Source organism: Labrus mixtus, chromosome 7 (assembly GCF_963584025.1).
Source record: "Labrus mixtus chromosome 7, fLabMix1.1, whole genome shotgun sequence".
Lineage (NCBI taxonomy): Eukaryota > Metazoa > Chordata > Actinopteri > Labriformes > Labridae > Labrus > Labrus mixtus.
In genome coordinates, this window is record NC_083618.1 from 11,384,845 (window position 1) to 11,404,166 (window position 19,322).

Sequence of the window (19,322 nt, forward strand, 5' to 3'; positions counted from 1 at the left end):
TCAATCCTTGATTAGTATGCATCCCCCTGACACTACTGCCTCAGGAAACAATAAGAGTATTTTATTATAAAGACAGATTTTTGGAAAGAAACATTCTTGCTCTATTTTACAGCTAAGACTTCCTTCAACTGAACTTAAGGATGCATTGTTTGCACAGATTGAAAACTGAGAAGCAAATGAGGCATGATCACTCATTGACCACTAGACAGGAGAGTTTACAGCTAGAAAAATACTGTAGATAATGTACATTATGAAAATGTCATTTTTGTTTTTGAATAACTACTTGATGTGTACTGTGAACCCATTTTCTGCTACGCATTTATAGTTTTGGTTTTGAGTTAAAAGAATAACAAAAAAATGCAAGCTTGCTTACATCCCTGCTGGCTTTGGTTAACATGTGCTCACTCTTTTTTCCTCAGTACGAGTATTACAACGCCGTGCTGATCAATGAAGTGGATGAAGTAGGAAATAACGTGGAGCTGGGAGGAGAGTTCCTCCTGGAGCCAAACGATCATTTCAATAACCTGTCAGTCAACTTGAGTCTCAGTGTGGTGCAGGTTCCCACCAACATGTACAACAAAGGTGAGGGCTCCTCCTGCATAAATATGTGACTTTTTTTTTTTAACCAGAAGCTGATGTAGGGGGAGGAGAAGAGGAGGGAAGAAAGTAAGTGGTGAGAGTGAGAAATGGTAGTTGAAGCTGTATTAGTATCACAGGCGAGGAGAAGAGGCGTTCAGGGATCGATAAAGAGTCCAGACAGAAAGAGAAAGCAGCTGCAGACCTCTCAAAGCGACTGAGCAGGATGTTTGTCATACGCTCGCTGTTCAGAAGCTTCTTTTCTTATAACAGAGTGTGTCACCTCCCCCTGTGTGTCACCATGGCTGCTTTTGTTGGGCTGTAATGGACTCCCCATAACTCTGTGTTTAGTGCACAAAGGGAGGCTTGTCCAGCAGGAGGAGGGAAGGGGAGGTTATAGTCACAGGCTTTGTATCTTCTACAGGGGGGTCTATAAGGGCCAAAAGTCAACCGTGCACCATGATGATTACCATTATCACCATTTCATACACTTGTCTCTGTTTCTCTCCCCGTTTCTTGTGTGTTTCCTCGTCCTCTCCATCAGATCCTGACATAGTGAACGGAGTGTACTGGTCAGAGGCTCTAAATAAAGTTTTTGTTGATAATTTTGAAAGAGACCCAACCCTCATTTGGCAGTACTTTGGGAGCGCCAAGGGTTTCTTCAGGCAGTATCCTGGTGAGTGCTACAGCTTTTTAAAATGTGTCTGTGGTCCTATTGTGTCAATGTGTGTGCGTTTTGCGCTCGCATCCGTGTGTGTGTGTGTGCGCGCGCGTGTGTGGGAAAAGAAAGGCTGGTCTCGAGGGAGTCATCAGCCGTCAGTGCAGGAAAAAAAACAGATCAGAGCAAATGATTTAGAATTACTAAAAGGGTGATTTGGCTAATGTTGTAATTTTACAGACCATCAGAGAGGATGCATATGTACAGCTGGTGATTTATCAGAGTTTGTGGGTCCTGCGTTGTACTGAGGAACTGTGCATGGCTGTAAAATCAGGCAAAGCTTTAAAGGGATGGAAAACAGATTTATTTATTATTATAAGCAATGTTTTTTTCATCTTGGTTTTAGAACATGCTTGTTCTTATTTTTTCCTCCTCATATTCCTCCTCATTTAAATGCTCTTCAAAGATCATCCATCACTGAATTATATTTGTTTTTTCTGTACATTTAAAAAGATCAGAGAGAAAAAACATGGATAAAGATAGACAGAGCCTTAAATATGTTATTTATGTTTGAGGCAGTGATGGCAAACACTAAATCATTTCTTAGGTCTATTTTGGGGAGTGCTCATTCTTATTACACATTTTTAGTTTCACAACGTTCAAAGATAAATGTTGTACTTTTGTCTCCACTTTATTGTTTTCCCACCTTTTCAAAATATTAATTTTTCATTAAAAACCATAACCAGTGTATAATAATTATGATGCCATCTCAGTCTATATAGTATATAAAGCAGGTACGACTCCACTTTGACAAACTACATCCAAAAATGCTTACTGTACATGACAACAACTCATGAAAACCTAGTTTCACAAATTAAGACATGTTTCACTGAAACCACTTAGTACAAAAGATCAATCAATTCATTTTAGTTGTTATTAATTGATTTGCTTGATCAGAACTCTGTGGGTGTCGTTTGATTGACAGTGCTGGGAATCAACACTGAGGTCACCAGGTTCAAATGTAGAACCTGGAGAACTGAGATTTGTGTCACATCACCTACCTGAGCCTGCACTCATCTCTCATGTTGAATTACAAACAGCTCTGCACAGAACATGAGCATTCATTTTGTGTCTGTTTATTGCAAAATGTGTTTCTTTCCCCTTTTTTCTTCTGTTTTCTTTCCATCCACCTCCTGATCTGATTCTCAGGAGTGAAGTGGCATCCGGATGAACACGGCGTCATTGGCTTTGACTGTAGAAACAGAAAGTGGTAAGTAGATTAAAAATAGACTCATTGTAATGACCTGTTTTTGTAACTTATTTGTAAATCAAGCGCTTCTTGTCTATTCTCCCATCAATACTGCAACAACCAAGGTACCACAATGTGTGATTTACCTGTGTATCTCAGGTACATTCAGGCAGCTACATCTCCTAAGGATGTAGTGATCTTAGTCGATGTCAGTGGAAGCATGAAAGGACTCAGACTGACCATCGCCCGACAGACCGTCTCCTCCATATTAGACACACTGGGAGACGACGACTTCTTCAACATCATTGCTGTGAGCTTCAGTAAATCCTTCGCTATGTTTGTGCCTGTATATTTATTCAACAGTAGTATAGTACTCAGTATAGTATAGTACTGTATGCTAAGATATGATTCACTTCAGTTCCCCTTGCAGAAATGTGTCTTACACTCCAGTGCTGCACACATTGGGCTGTCTCTACATTAGAAAGAAACAACAATCCACATGTAGACAGAGAAGTAAATCCCAATCAAAACCACAAAACAAATATCACTGTCAAGGCCGGCTCAAAGCAGAAGACTAATGACGAGAAGAGACAAGGAGTTACTTGAAAATGATTTATTTATTTACATGAGAGTTCAAAAAGTTGAGTTAACAAACATGAGATGTGAAAGTCAGTTAATCAGTTGTGTAAGAGCATGAGTGAAGGTATGGTGAGTGAGGATTTGTAAAACAAAAAGAAATGTGGAATGTGGCTAAGTGGGGAGTAGCCTCTCTGCCTTTCCTTCTTCCTGTCTCCCAACAATGAGGAAGTGGGGTCAGCTCTTATGGATTGGGAGCTCATCTGAAACACAGAAAGCACAATGAGCAAAACAAGCTGACAAGAACCCAGCAGGGTCGTCACATAGCATATTACCTTAAAAACACAACATAAAGAGGAAAATAAGATCAGATAAGATAAGAACACCATGGCACTATTTCACAACCCATACAGCCATCAGAAACATTATTCAATATTTAGATGGAGGTGGGCACAAAACTTAACAGTTTAAAAACAGTTTGCATTTGGGGACTCTGTCTGGTCATCCTCTCAGTAGAGGATGTGAGATGGGTCAGATGATACTCTGCACTTGCTTAAGAACAGACCGCCTTTATATGGACTGATAGAAAAATATTTCTTACCTAAGTTACATCTGTGAAGTATTTAAAATAACTATGCTAAGTCTTTCATGGCAACAAATAATCCGTTATTTTTATTTTCTCAGTACAATCAGGAGATCCACTATGTGGAGCCTTGTTTGAACGGCACGCTGGTCCGAGCCGACAGAACCAATAAAGATGTGAGTTGGTATCCAACTAGTCAACTAAAGTGTCATGACTGTATGCTGATCAAATCAGGTTGAACTTGTTTGATGAAATATTAAAAAATCTGTTTTACGATTTACTGACAGCATTTCCGGGAACATCTGGACAAGCTCTTTGCCAAAGGGATCGGGCTGCTGGGTGACGCTTTGGCCGAAGCGTTCACAATCCTGAGCGATGTAAGCTCCTATATTCTCCACCTCTTTACATGAACCTCTTCTGTACCTGTCACTGTCAGTTTAATAAGGATGCTGTGCAAACACAAACCCGCGCTATTTTCCTAAAAGACAATGTATCTTAGAGCAGATCCTGTAAATTCTTTTTTTTTACTGTTTACTGAATTTGTGACAATGCTGTTGAGTATTCATGAGTTCCAATGAAAGGATGCATCAATTTATTGATTTGTATGACAAAAAAAGAATGTGTTTGTGCAATGTGCACCCATTTGTATTATTTAATTGATGGACTCCACTTGACCAGAACATTAGAAAAACTTTCATTTCACAATTTCACAGGCCACATTTGTTTTCAGTGACGGGGAGTGTTCATGTACGACACTCGGCGTGTTCACGCCTAATCATAATAAAAGTAACACACACTGCAGTCAGATATATGTGAGCGTTTGGGAGGTGGTCGCCTGTCGAAACGCTCCAGTGCTATCCCTGTTCTGCCCTCCAAACACAGACACATCTATTCTGAAGTGTGATTAATGGCTGTAATTATTGTCAATGATTAATAACGGGGCTGATTGGAACACAAAGCAGATAAGAGCAGGAGCTGCGCCGTGCTCCTTTTATCTCCCTGTTTTCAGGCGAGCCGGGGCTGCAGCGCTGAAGCTGAGCGAGCGCAGCTTTTACCTCTGCGTTTGTCAGATTAATTAAAGCCCTGCAATGAATATGGTAATCAGAGAGCAGACTGCTGAAATGTGTTGTTACACCACTGCCCAGTGAGTGAAGTGAGAATATAGACTATCAAAGAGCAAATCAGAGAAACACATTAAGAGCACTGCGGCATTTTTACAACCAGTGCTGCTGAGCACGGAGAGAGAAACGTCTCCTGCTTACACACTGATGATGATAAAAAATGAGTGTAAAATTAAATATTTTACCACCACAAAATATGTAAGCCCATCCCCTCGATTCATGATTCTAAAACTAGATAAGTGATTTAGCTCTCAAACACTCCGAGCCTGAAATTGATTCGATTTTTACCAACATCAGCTACATAATGATCCCGTTTATTGATTGCCTTTTATCATTAACATTTATATTTACATGCTTAACTTACTTATAATACTTAAGCCAATGTTATAATATACAATCATACAAAGACTAGTAAACATTGATAGTTCAATTAGATTAGATAATGTTGCAAAATGTAGGAGTGATGAAAAGAGATCTCTTTAAATTAACATAAACAAAGTCCTTTTATAAAATAATTCTAAATTTGGCAGCATGAGTTAATGTCAAAATGCATTGTTTGGGATGTGCTCAACATGGAACACTTTTCAATGACATTTAAAAAGAAAAAGCAAAGGGGTAAATAATGAAAACAATCACAGCTTCATTTCATTTAGCTGCTTTACTTTCAGGTTCCTGGTCTTGTGCATGTTGGCTTACTGTAACAGTGTAAGGTCTTACTGAAACACCTAAGTAGAACTGAGCCATTATCAAAGTTACTGATAATATATCAAAGGTCAAAATATATTCTGTGACCAGAATACAGTCTCATTATACTGCAATCAAATCTTGAGAATGGTACTCTAACTTAAAATGTTGACGTCTTGATATGTATAGGTAACAGATCAAGATAGTTAATGTGGAAACAATTTCTAATACTACAATAAATATAATCCTTATATTTAAATATACCTAACTTTCTTTAAAGTCTTGTTTTAGTGTTTAACACCTCCCCTGTTATTTTAATCTTTAATGAAGTACAGCCTTACTGACTGCTCTGTACTGTTCTTTTTGTTTGCTGTAATGTCACAACCTCATCATCACAGCAGACAAAGACACTTTGAGGCAGCAGTTTATCTGGCAGAATTGAAAATGTGCACAGATTATTTCGATTGAATCTCACCTAATGTCTCCTATTATACGTTATTTTATGTTATTGATTCAATGTGACATACATCTGCACAGCCCACATGTGCGTGAAATACTTCTAACAGGACATTGCAAACAACTGCACCCTTTGATAGGCTGTGTGGACGTCTGTGTGTATGTGAGAGTGAATGAGAGAGAGAGAGAAAGAGAGAGAGAGAGAGAGAGAGAGAGAGAGTCCTGCAGGCCTCACTCATGCTCCGCATTTGTGATGTGACAGCAGCTCAGCAGGTTTCATCCTGTGATTGTGTGTCTGCACGCTGCTCTTTTCTTCACATTCATTCTGTTACAGGTCAATAACACACTTAATCTATGCTATGCATCTTCTGGCACTGAGATAAGACACCAAACACCTCTGAATATTTGCTGAGACATGAGCTGTGTTTTATTGATTCATGACTTCACAGCTGCCATATCTAACGTCATCATTATGTACAGTTGAAACAGAGATTGTAAGCACTGTTGATTTGACGTTTAACTAAAAACACTGATGTTTGTTGTTATTTTGATGTGTTTAACCGTATGTGTTTTTCTCTTCCTGCAGTTTAATCAGACGGGACATGGCAGTGTGTGCAGCCAGGCCATAATGCTGGTGACCGATGGGGCCACTGAAATGTATGATGATGTTTTTGAGAAGTACAACTGGCCAGAAAGAAAAGTGAGTATACGCCCCCCACCCCCCCTGATCTCATTGTCTAATTTATTACACATTTTTGCTGAAATTATCGCCGAGTCAACACTTTTCTTCCAGCGGTGACAGATGTACTTTTCAATCCTTTCTGCCAGCTGGAGCTCGATGTATGGGGAAATTAAATGTTATCTTCATAACCTCTCATAACTCTATAATACAATGTACACAATGCGATGTTGTGTTGATATACAACAAAGGGAATGAGGAATTAAACATAGAAAGTGAACTGCTTTCAAGGGCAAAGTATGAAGTATGTACAAGCTTCCCTGTCTCAAAGTACCTCGTCTTTGCTCCATTCGCCCCCCCCCCCCTTCTCGATCTCTCTCCACACTGCTTCCTCAACTGTTTAAATTTTGTCGGCCTCTCTTTGTAGGACCAAAATAAAATAGAAATGGAATGGACTGCTGTGCCACTCACAAAGCCATAAAAACAACAGCTCAGGGGCTTTTGTTCAGTCCTATTGAGCATATGTGTGTTGGCAGTGTTTGGCAGTGTACAGGCCAGTATTTGGAGAGACACCCCCAACACACCCCACCCCCTCCTCATACACCCCGAGGGCTGCTATGTGGCAGCCATTCAGTGTTTTTTCTATATGCTTTATGCTTAGCAAAGCATCTGGAGCCAATGAGCCGTGCACGTTTGGCAAAGTGTCACACAGCGTTCTTTAAAAGGACAGAGGAACATGCCCTCATATACAACCCCAAACAAAGAAAATTAATTTAACCGCAGAGTGCAAAGTGGGGGGGGGGAAAAGTACAACCTACTTTTAAAAACGGATAAAATGAACAGACAAAATGTAGAGAGAGAGAGGGAGAGCGGAAAAAGCAGCTGCTCTACGTTTCCTCATGAGAATGCAGAAACATGCAGCTACTTCTTGCAGATAGATTCAGGACAGGAAGATAAAGTACTGAGGAGACGCATCACTTTGCATGTTTTTTGTTTTTTTTTCCATCTTAGAATCTGAGGACATTTATGTGTCCTCTGCACAGGTGCGGATATTCCCATACCTGATTGGACGAGAGTCTGCGTTTGCTGATAACCTCAAATGGATGGCTTGTGCCAACAAAGGTTTGTGACTTTTGATAAAGACTCATGAGGACAGCTCTGTGTCAGAGTGTCGGATATGATCTGACGCTGCTTCTGTGGAGTAACGTGATAGGTAAAGGATGTGTGGATATCTCTGTGGTTTGGTGGTGTATGTGTGCGCTATGTGCGTTTTCATGTGTGTGTGCTGGCTCGGATTCCTTCTGCCAGGAGGCAATGAAGTGGCACTTGAGGGGGGTCAGGGGTCAATCTGCTCTAATCCTTCTTCCTGTCAGAGCGTCTCCCCCTCGGCTGCTCGCTGCTGATGGCTCCCGCGTGTCAGCGCTCCGCATCAGTGCCCTCTGGAAGGGAAAGTCACTGCCAGGAAAACAGATCACAGGGGGACTGCAGGGGGACGAGCCCCAAACATCCTCCCCCACATAGACCCCCACTGTTGGATAACCTTCCATGTCCAATATGAAGCATTGTCACACACAGCAGGAGCTGACAGACAGTCAAATGGTCCCTCAGTAATGTCAGGGACATCAGCATGCAGGGAAAGTACATTTGAATAAATGCTGTACTTTTCAGCTAAATGTACTTATGGAGTATTTATGTGTCATGCTTTTTAGGACTGCTGCTGCACTGGATTTCCCAGTATTCCTTATTTAATATCATCTGTAGTCTCTATTAACTATGCAGATTAAGCATCAATAACATCTTGGACTCTACAACTAGAAGTTCTTGACGGGTTAAATCACCATGGTGCAAAAATCTATGCAAGCCATGACTGTAGGATCAGTAAGATATTGGGGGGGGGGGGGGGGGATTGTTTGCTGGCATGGAATATTACATTCATCTGTTTTGTTGTATAATCACCGTAAAAATAAGAACGCTTGTGTTTCTTACCTTCTAAATAATTTTTTTTTATCTGAAGGGGAAGTAAGTCTATCCATATAATGCAAACTATTGTACCTCCATGTTTCTACAGTAGCCCAGAACAGACAAAACAAATACTGGCTCTTGTAGGAAATCTCTCCTTTTTTTTGTAGACACCCAGCCTGTTCTAATTCCCCGTGGTCAGACCCAAACAATTTATCACAGCCCTCGATGTCTATTACAAATACTGGAGGAACCCTGCAGCATCTGCATGAGATGCACTGAGCTTTGAACACACTGTAATGTAAATACAGCTGCAGGAATGTACAGTAAGACACTCATAGAAAATGCACTTGATGATGTAGTAGATAGAAGGGGGTTGGCCCGTGCATCACCCCACACCATGGGTTCATGGTGTGGGGTGATGCACAGGCCAAACTTCCAAGGACCTTCACCATAGAGTCTGGACTCTAAGTCTTGTTTGAAACAAAAAAGAAATGTGTTGTTTTAAACCTACCCCCCTCTGCCAATTTCCTTATCTTTAACCAAGTATTTTGTCATTTCTTACCAACCCCAAGAGTCTGTTTGCGTGTGTGTAGACGTTAACCACATGTCAGACAGAAATCAAACAAATGCTCCCTCCTTCATCTTTATTTGTCTTATGAGACGCAAAAGGGATTTGGCAATGGCAACCTGGGAATAGATTGTGTTGAGTTGCATGTTTATACATGTCCATCAGAGGAAGTGCACCATTGTAAAGAGTTGTATTATTATTGTTTACCACAGTATCAGTTTAGTTACTTCCAGTGGACAAAACCAAAGCAAGACTTATCTTTGAATATGTGTATGCTGTGCCTCTATTGTAGTATAAAATGTGTGTGTGTTATATTTCAGGGTATTTCAGTCAGATCTCCACGTTAGCAGACGTTCAGGAGAATGTGATGAGGTATCTTCACGTGATGAGCCGCCCGAAGGTTATCGACCATGAACACGACACGGTGTGGACTGAAGCTTACGTGGACAGTGCTGTGAGTGCGTTTGAAGCAGTATCAGTGAGATTATTCTCAGGGAACATTTATATATGAGAGAGACTGCATGCCTGTAGTGGAGCAATGCAGCAACATGCTTTCTATAAAACCAGTAAAAAATAACATCAGCCTGAGTTTGTTTAGTTGATATTACGTAATACTGGATGTTATTTTATCCATCACTGTTGCATACTTTCAATGTGTGCACATATGTGTCTTCTGTCTCATCATCATTTTTCATGCTGCTGGAAATATTCCTCATTATAAGCTTCATTAATCCGCATGGATCCTCCTCCTGGTCTACATCTGTGTCCACAGAGTCTGTGCTCAACATGAAGACTTACACTCTGTTTCTGTGTCTCTTCCTTCATTTCAGCTTTCCCAGGCTCATAAGGTAAATACCTACATGTGATCGTTTCCTGCTCTCAGGTAGAATCCTATTTATAAAAGACTGAATTGATCTGCTGTGTTAGTATTAAAGAACTGCAAACTAGTGTTGGAATGAAGGTAATGGACGGGTTATAAGGTGTCCACAAGGACTCAGCGTATTTGAGTAATTTTGTTTCAAGAAGAAATGACGTGAGAGGTTAAACAGCAGGTTATTGTTTCTACTCATATTTCGTTTTACTGGTTCCTTGGAAGTCTAAAGTGAGGAGAAGCTATTCCCTCAGAGAGGCAGACTAGTAGAGGAGCATTTATTATACTTCTCCTCAGTATGGAGCATGCACACACACACACAGACACACACACACACACACACACACACACACACACACACACACACACACACACACTGGAGGGATGTGAGATTGTCCTCTGGAGTGTGTGCTCTTGTATCTGAGCCTCAGACACACCATTCATCATTCTGTGGATCATTGCATTTTATCTCCTAAAGCCCATAATAAAACTGACATTGGAGAGGTACCCAAGGAAGAGAGGAGGAGAAAGGAGAGGGAGAGATGGAGATGGAGGAGGTGGTGGTTAGGCGTCCATGGCTAAACCTGTGTGTGTGTGTGTGTGTGTGTGTGTGTGTGTGTGTGTGTGTGTGTAGACTTAAGTAGTCCAGTTTCCTCTTCCATTGTCTGCTGTGATGAATTTAAGGACCCAACATTTTTCATGTTGTCAAGTCAGCTAGTACACGCAGCAGCTTACAGCTCGTTTGCACACACGAATGGACATCACACAGAGACACACAAACACACACACACACACACACACACACACACACACACACACACACACACACACGTATATACTCAGCTGTGTTGACTGACGAAGGGAGGGAATAACAGACCTACTTTGGGAGCGCTCATGTGCTTAAATGTGTTAGCCTTCATCGTTCAGAGCTGACCTCCTCTCCCTTCTCTGAGCCGGGCCTGAGAATCACAAAGTTCACATTTAGTAATATATTTGAAGTGATCATGATGCTCTTTGATGCAATGAGAATTCATGTTCTACAGATTACAGATGTTTGTTTCATCACTTCTTTAAGTGGAAGATTCCCACAATGCCACCACGTTTCTCTCATGTTTGAGAATAAAAACAAGTCAGAGTTTGACCAATAGCTGACTTAAGATGCCCAATTTAAAAAAAACCTCTTAGTAGTTTGGTGCATTAGATGCCAGCATTAAATTGATTTGGCACAACTAATAGACATCGGCTACCGGCATCGGTTCTTGCCACATTATTTGACGATTTGCTGATGTCTGTTAGCACGGCTAATATGAGCCAATACCGATGTTGAACTGATGCGTAAGTGCATCCCTAACAAAAAGTAATTTATGTAGCACTTCCCAAAACTAATGTCACAAAGTGCTTAAAGCAGAGACTCATATGAATGTTGTGTCGATGCCTTTAGACTTTATTATGTGTTCTATGTTTTCCCTTTTTAGCCACTTTTAGCTTAGCAACTGATACTCATATTCCTCACTGAATAACTGAAGCTCCTCGTTTATCTCTCTGAACAATGAATTGAAAGTCCTGTCAGACTTACTTACCTTACTGACAATTGAATAATGTGCAGTGGGAATACAATTATATTCATCCCTGTTGAGAAGAAATAGATTATTTTTGAAACTACATAAATTAAATCATTCAACTCATTATTGGGACTTCAACAAAAAGAGACTTGACACTCTTTGCACATTAATGGTTCTCTTGCACTATTTGCTTTTGACTGAAGTTTACCAGAGGGATCATACAAATGTGACAATAACCCTTCCAGTTATTGAAATGAAATACATCAATAAAATTTAACTGCTAGAAATTCTTTCTTTTGTTTCAGTTGAATGACAAATCAGGCCCAAGTCTGATGACAACAGTTGCCATGCCTGTGTTCAGCACAAAGAATGAGACGGTAAGTGTTTAGGTCATTTAGTAGAGGGAGACTTAGATACCCGTTTGTTCAGGTGAAATAGTAAATTTAAAGGAGCTGTCTTTTTTTCACTGATTTCCAAAATAACTGAAGATCACAATGATCACCATGACCAAAATCCATTCAAAATGAAAGTTATTCAAAGCTGCTATAGATGGGACTGCGTAAATTCAACACATATTGGAGAACTTGAAGGTTGTGTGGGTAATTTTTCATGAGTTCAGCACCTGAGTACTTCTAAAACTGACTGACTAAATATTTGTGCGGTTTTCATCTAAATTTGTTTAGTTGTGAATTTGTTTTTGAATCCTCTCATGCAGAAGAATCAGGGTATTCTGTTGGGGGTAGTAGGAACAGACATCCCTCTGCAGGAGCTGATGAAGCTCATTCCCAAACATATGGTACAGTCAGCTGTTCTCCTACTTTTACTTTGAATACATTCATTCAAAAGTTGTGATTTTTTTTTTTTAAATGTCTCTTGTATGTTTTTCATTTTGTTCCTCCAGTTAGGAATCCATGGGTATGCATTCGCGATCACAAACAACGGCTACATCCTGACGCACCCTGACCTCAGACCTTTGGTAACTTTGTCTCTTTACAGCAGCACAATATCGCAACATTCCCAGACTTTACCCTGATTATTCCTTTTCGTTCTTGTCCATGTAACTGAATGCATAACAAAAATGACGTGAAGTGAAAGCCTCTGTAAACAAAGGCACACAGAGACAAATGTGTAATCTGGTTAGGAGGCTGAATGGGCTCGAATAGTCTGTAATCCCCACCTTCTCCTTTGATGTATGCATGCAGGGATAAAGGCCACTCATAGGGCTGGCTGGCCTGAGGTTTCCCAGAGGTAACTTAACACTCGCTGGCAGAGTGCACAGCCGCTGCACTGGGAACGCTGGTTTCTCAGGAGCTCTGGCTGTGCTAGTGGATCTGTGTGTGCCAGTGTTAGTGCTATTCCTCTCTGTGCAGCCGTGTGTGTGAACGTGTTGGTCTGTGTTGGTATTTCTGTGTTGAGTGTCTCTTTGTGGCTCAAACTGTGCTGTGGTTGTCGTCAGTGATTGTCATTTCTTGTGGACTAGACGACGTGCAGAATCAGAGTTTGACATGTACAGTTTAATGCACTGATGTAGACTTGTTTGAGCGTGGATTTCCTATCAATCATGTAAATTATTTTTAATCTACCTGACAGTGTTAATTTCATGGATGATTTAGTGAATAATTACACAGCAAAACCTGCAAAAAAGCTTGATTAATCAGAGGATACAGCAAGTCTTTACTTTCTTATCGAAACACAAAAGATGAAACAAAGGCAAGCTTTTTTTTTGTATCTAAAAACGCGTCACATGCAGATTTAATAGTTGTGTCAGGCTAGACTGGTAGATATCATTTAAGCTTTTTTTTTATGACTATTAAACATAACAGGATCAATTAATCATGTATGTTGTGTTCTTCTGCAGTATCAGGAGGGTCAGAAGAGGAGGAAGCCAAACTACAGCAGCGTGGATCTGTCTGAGGTGGAGTGGGAAGACAAAGATGATATTGTAAGTTCCAATAATGGAAATACCAATTTAATTGTAAAAACAAAGTCTTGAAAGAATCTAAATGTTATTTGGACGGGCTAATGGGAACACTTCACGCTGTAGGAACATGTGTGAATAAACAACTCAGGAAGACTTGAGGGGCTAGCTGTACTGCAGTGTTATTGTAGTCCTAAAATGATCATTCAATAACCCAGTGTTATTGCAGATATGTACAGGTTGTAGATAGGAGGTTAATAACCGTGTCACAGCTCTTTTTGTGCATCTTTGTGTGCTTTCTCTTTCAGCTCCGTAACGCCATGGTGAACAGGAGGACGGGGGCTTTCTCCATGGAGGTGAAGAAGACGGTGGATCGAGGGGTGAGGCTGCAGATAAACATGTTTAGAGTCTCAGATAAAGTTTTTCTCTTAGTCGTCTTGAGACTACAGGAGCACATTAGTTGTGATAATATGATGGTATAAGTGCGATTTATTCTTCTGCTCTCTTTAGAGGCGTGTCCTGAAGATGCACAATGACTATTACTACACAGACATTAAAGGAACTCCATTCAGGTGGAGGAAAAGTTTGATTTACACTCTTTAAAAAGGGTCTCTGTGAGTTTCTGTGTCCGCCAAGTTGACTGACAGGTTGATTCTCTCCTCCAGCGTGGGGGTTGCTCTCTCGAGAGGTCATGGAAAATACTTCTTCAGAGGAAACGTGTCAGTTGAAGCTGGTAAGTCACTTCAGCCCTGTCATGTACTCCATTAACAGAAGTCTGAACACAGTGAGAAGCATGTCACTCTGACCTGCTTGTTTAGGAGGTCTCATCGTATCAGTCCTTCCGGGCTGGCACTGCTGAAGCGTTACTGACTTGTGTTTTTCAGGGCTCCGTGATCTGGAACAGCCAGATGTCGCCCTGGCAGATGAATGGTAACGCTGGGGTTGTGGGAGCGGGCATTCATGCGATATGTAGGTTATCCCTCTTTGTTCATGGGGGATGTTTGAGGCCTGTGATGTAACAGTGTGGCTCTGTTTGGACCACAGGACCTACTGCAACACAGAGGAGCAGCACGAGCACCGACACCTGACCCAGATTCAGGCCATCAAGCTCTTCATGACGGGCAAAAGACCTCACCTCAAGTGTAGGACACATCTGTGACCCAACTCAATATATCGCACTACACGGACCTTTTTTTTGCTTATAACTGTAATTTGTACAAAAGGATGGGTCTGATCAGATCTTTAAACTGGTCTGCATCACTCTGCAGGTGACAGAGAGCTGATCCAGGAGGTGTTGTTTGATGCTGTGGTAACAGCTCCACTGGAGGCCTACTGGACCGGACTGGCCCTCAACAAGTCAGAGTAAGAACTTTTTGATGTCACTTTAAGCCAACAGTACGGTGAAATGTCAGAAAGGGATCAGTGAAGGGAGTATTTTAGTTTTTTTATTTACATTCTCATTTAGTTTGTTGGATCACTCTAACGACAAACGTCAAAGATCAATTGTTCTCGTGAACCTAATCATTTTTATCCAAACCATTTTATTAATGTGTTAAATCAAATCAATTGTACAGCAGCCCTTAAGCATCTATAGTTAAATCTGCTTTTTAAATGATACCTTTAAAATCTACAACCCTTTTTGCTATGTCCATATATATTTTTTTAATTTGTCTCAAACCATGCTTATGTACGTTAAAAGGATGTGTTTGTCATTTTGATTGTTGCTTCTCAAAGCAATGTCAATGTAAGAGATTGGCATGGACAACATCCTAAAAAAAAATACATTTCACAGTTCAGCTGATGCTAAAATGAGTCATTTTCAGTCTAAACTAACAGAATGTGTCTCTTCCACAGTTAGTCTCTTTTGGTGTAAAATCTCCTCTTTGAGCACACACAGACACAGTTTCCTCTCAGTGCAGCAGTGCAGGGAGGGTAACAGGAGGAGGGCGTCTTGTACTTAAAACGACTATATTTGTCAAACTGCTGAAGCTTCACATTAGCTTCAGCTGAACTTTAGAGTTCACTGAGGCACAAAATGAGGACTGTGGAGTTCGTCCCTGATCACTTACAATAGAGTCATGCTAGTGCTACGATTGAAAGTACTTAAAAATGCATGCAAACTCCTGCACACTGTCTAACCTACAAACTACATTAACCTCAAGTGTTTTGGTCCCAAAAAATGACCAGTTAGTTCATTACACTCAACCTGATCTCTTAATTAAAAGGAAAATCTAAATTAAAAAATGGTATTGTACGGCTGTGTTTGGTAACCAGCCAGGAAGGTTTTGGAGAAATAGATTCAAACAGGGTGAACAGATGTCTTATCGAAGATTTTTACAAACAGGAACTCAGACAAAGGAGTGGAGATCACCTTCCTGGGAACCCGCACCGGCCTGTCGAGAACAAACCTATTTGTGCCAGCTGATCAGCTCTCCAATCAGTGAGTGATTCTGCTCAACATTTCTCTAATCATTACTTACAGCACGAGGCGAGGCTGCGCTCTTGCTCAATGAATCCAATCCTACTCTGCTCATCTCTGCTCCACTCTGTGTGTGTCCTCAGAGATTTCCTGACAGCCGAGGACAAGGAGGGTGTGTTTAACGCTGATCACTTCCCTCTGTGGTACAAGAGAGCGGCGGAACAGGTCCCCGGCACGTTCGTCTACTCCATCCCCTTCAGCACAGGTACACGGGGAACAATCAAAGAGAAATAAAAGCCCTCTGAGTCGGCTATTGATGCTGAATTAAATGCACGTCACGTTATACGAGACACTTTAAAAGTACTTTCAATTATCAGGTGCAGCAGTATGTAAAGTACTTTTGTGAAATTCCTCTGGTTGCCGTAGTCATTTAGCATTTTAACATCTGAATCAGTCTCTTTCTACAGCCGTCTCTCTGTTATGGATTGTGGTTTTTACTGGTTTGCACTGATAGGATTTGCAGCACAGCTCACTTCCTTTATAGGTTTTATCCTGTAAATGTGGCTCACGTTCTGTCCACTAGCCGGTGAATTCAACTTCACTCTGCAGGACATTTACCAACCTTTATCTGTTAATGAAGACTGCATCCACTCAGGCTTTGCCATCTTAACCAGAAATGTCCCATCACAGCACCCATATGAGGATTATGAGAGTCATCAGACTGTAGAAACAACTCTCACTGGACTCCATTACTGTAAAGAAATTGATTAGTGCTAAAGTGCTTCCTGAGGTTGCTGGGTAAAGAGCGCCATCTAGTGAGCACAACGTGTACCCAGACCAGATGACGTGTAGTTTGAATCTTTGCTCTTTCTCTCTAGCTTTAGAAAATAAGAGTGTTGTGCTGGCCAGCACAGCAATTCAGCTCCTTGATGACAGGAAGTCTCCAATCGTTGCAGGTAACAAACACTTTTCCTTTCCTTAAATTTATTTAAAAGCATATTTTTGATTTAGTGCATATAATAAGCTGCATGTAATTCATCATTTTATAGTTTATACAGATCAACTAAACATAAACATGTTTGAGAGACCATACTTATACACCTAAATACAGTGTATCAAATACATATCCTTTTGTTCTTTGTTCTCACCACCCCTGACCAATTCCATTCTTGTATACAATCCTCAATTATTTATATGAATTTATTTTGCGCACATGTCTTTTAATCTACTTCTACATAAATTGCGGAGTGTCCTTGGTCTAAGCTTTATGTCTATTTCTGTCCATCTTCCTACAAGTTGTTTCTAGGACTGTGTGTTGCAGAAGGGTACTATTAAGCACATCCAATGGGTGCAGGGAAATTCAAAAACAGCAACAAGATAAAGAATCTAGCCACGCACACTTACTCAGTGGCACCAAAAGTTTATTAAATCACATTGTATCAAATATTTAAATATTTTCAAGGGATTAATACTGAAATTGATTAGACATTAGATTTTCTTGTTATAAGGTATTTAATAAAACAATGTATTGTTAAAACTTGGACACACATCTGTATATAAATATACATAAAACATTTTTAATACTTTATATAAAAAACACAACAGATGTTTTTTTCTTCAATCTGCATTTATTTTTATATATATATGAAAGCTGCAATATTCCTTTTTTAAAAGATGATTTGTGTATTGATATTGTAAGATAATTGAATGGCAGTATTTGTCCTTTGTATTTTAACTATGTATTTGATGTTTTTACCTTGGAGTGAACCTGACATCATGGTGCCTTTTAAGCCCATTGGTGTACATATCAATATACAAGCGTTTTGCCCCCAGATTTAAAAAATGAACACCTGAACGTTGATATTAAGTACACTTTTTTGAGGCATTGAGTAAGTGTGCGGGCATATCTCTTTCTCTTCCTATTTGTGAGGACTGTATAAGTAAGCAGAGAATCCCAACCAAGCTGAACCTGACTCTCTGTGGTTTCAGCTGTGGGGATCCAGATGAAGCTTGAGTTCTTTCAGAGAAAGTTCTGGACAGCCTGCAGACAGGTAAACATATAAACAATACTGCGACTTGAGCCTCTTGATAAGCGCTTGGAACTGAACAACACGTTTGTTTTTATGCTTAGTGTACAGCTCTGGACGGAAAATGCAGCATCAGCTGTGATAACGAGGTAAGAAGGGACAAAGCGCTCGCTTTTTTATTACAATCTCTCAGTGTATATATTATGTCGACCTTTATTTTCTCCCCTCTGACAGGACATTAACTGTTATCTTATTGACAACAACGGCTTCATTCTGGTCACAGAGGAGCAGTCTCAGGTAAGGTGTGCCATAAAAGTCTTATTCTTATTCTTGCAACTTGGATCACTTCACAGAGATTCTATTATGTTTCAAAGTGACGACGTAGGTGGTCACATACTGTTTGTATCATTTCATCAAAATAACTAGAAATCTGTCTGTTTATGGACAAGACGGACATCTGTTTTCTCCAAAGGAAGCGCTTAACAACAACACTGAAATAAAAACTAGTTATGCAAAGTTTCATAGATAATTATTTAAGAATATTTTGTCATGATTTTAGTAAGCATCTGGTTAATCCTGTAAGTGAGCTGCAGCTTGTGTCTTTCACTGCAAGGCATCATTATTATTTTTTTAAACTTTACTTGCTCCTTTTCTCACTGGATGTTCCCATTATTTTGACCACCCCGCTGCTTGTGTTTAATTGTTTGCCTGTGCACCCTGACATAACTTCTCTCTCAGACAGGGCTCTTCTTTGGAGAGGTGGAGGGTGCTGTGATGAACAAACTTCTCCAGATGGGCTCCTTCAAGAGGTCACAAATACAATACAATATGTCACAGCGCGTTCACTGCATACACACATTAAACCTGAGCTCGAAAGCATGCTGTCATGCTTTTTTCATTTTTAATGTTTATGAAAACCTCTGCCTCTCTGTTTGTGTTGCAGGATCACGCTGTACGATTATCAGGCCCTGTGCAGAGAGTACGCCGGGAGCAGCGACAGTGCACGCACTTTATCAGACGTGAGTGTGCAGAAAGATCCGATTTAAAGTCAGAGACATTAGAAGCAATCTTCTCCATTCATCTGCTCTATACTGTACGTACTTTGACATGGCCAGAGAACAAATCATCAGCATACACCTGATGTCTGAGTTTGTGGTTAACACTGGGTAAGAAAATATCAGTGACATGTGGAGCAGTCTCAAAATGAACTCAGACATTAAAACAGTGTTAGACATGATTTCATTCCTGCATACAGATTCTGACATCATATTGTCTCTCTTTTATCTTCAGCCCTTTTCTGTTGTGAAGTGGCTCCTGACGAAACTTGTCATGTAAGAACAAAACAAATTGGAGAAAGTGTGGTAACTCTTTATCCAAAAGCTTTATAACTACTAACAGTGTTGTCTATGAAAT

General features: G+C 40.4%; 1 protein-coding gene across 3 annotated transcripts in view; it reads left to right on the plus strand.

Moving 5' to 3' along the window:
• LOC132977962 (voltage-dependent calcium channel subunit alpha-2/delta-3-like) overlaps positions 1-19,322 on the plus strand; it is a 33,756-nt gene that overhangs the window by 11,507 nt on the left and 2,927 nt on the right. For 2 of the 3 annotated variants that reach the window (XM_061042905.1, XM_061042906.1), the window contains 29 exons: positions 420-582; positions 1,121-1,252; positions 2,444-2,504; positions 2,643-2,793; positions 3,744-3,818; positions 3,930-4,019; positions 6,490-6,603; positions 7,626-7,704; positions 9,433-9,566; positions 9,943-9,960; positions 11,851-11,922; positions 12,261-12,341; positions 12,447-12,521; positions 13,404-13,487; positions 13,772-13,843; positions 13,974-14,035; positions 14,129-14,196; positions 14,348-14,393; positions 14,508-14,605; positions 14,732-14,825; positions 15,808-15,903; positions 16,026-16,147; positions 16,761-16,838; positions 17,872-17,933; positions 18,014-18,058; positions 18,144-18,206; positions 18,648-18,718; positions 18,853-18,928; positions 19,200-19,240. In XM_061042905.1, the coding sequence (XP_060898888.1) occupies positions 420-582; positions 1,121-1,252; positions 2,444-2,504; positions 2,643-2,793; positions 3,744-3,818; positions 3,930-4,019; positions 6,490-6,603; positions 7,626-7,704; positions 9,433-9,566; positions 9,943-9,960; positions 11,851-11,922; positions 12,261-12,341; positions 12,447-12,521; positions 13,404-13,487; positions 13,772-13,843; positions 13,974-14,035; positions 14,129-14,196; positions 14,348-14,393; positions 14,508-14,605; positions 14,732-14,825; positions 15,808-15,903; positions 16,026-16,147; positions 16,761-16,838; positions 17,872-17,933; positions 18,014-18,058; positions 18,144-18,206; positions 18,648-18,718; positions 18,853-18,928; positions 19,200-19,240 (2,423 nt within the window). Of the gene's footprint in view, positions 1-419; positions 583-1,120; positions 1,253-2,443; positions 2,505-2,642; positions 2,794-3,743; positions 3,819-3,929; positions 4,020-6,489; positions 6,604-7,625; positions 7,705-9,432; positions 9,567-9,942; positions 9,961-11,850; positions 11,923-12,260; positions 12,342-12,446; positions 12,522-13,403; positions 13,488-13,771; positions 13,844-13,973; positions 14,036-14,128; positions 14,197-14,347; positions 14,394-14,507; positions 14,606-14,731; positions 14,826-15,807; positions 15,904-16,025; positions 16,148-16,760; positions 16,839-17,871; positions 17,934-18,013; positions 18,059-18,143; positions 18,207-18,647; positions 18,719-18,852; positions 18,929-19,199; positions 19,241-19,322 lie in introns of those variants that run through there. The other variant, XM_061042907.1, reaches the window with a different exon arrangement.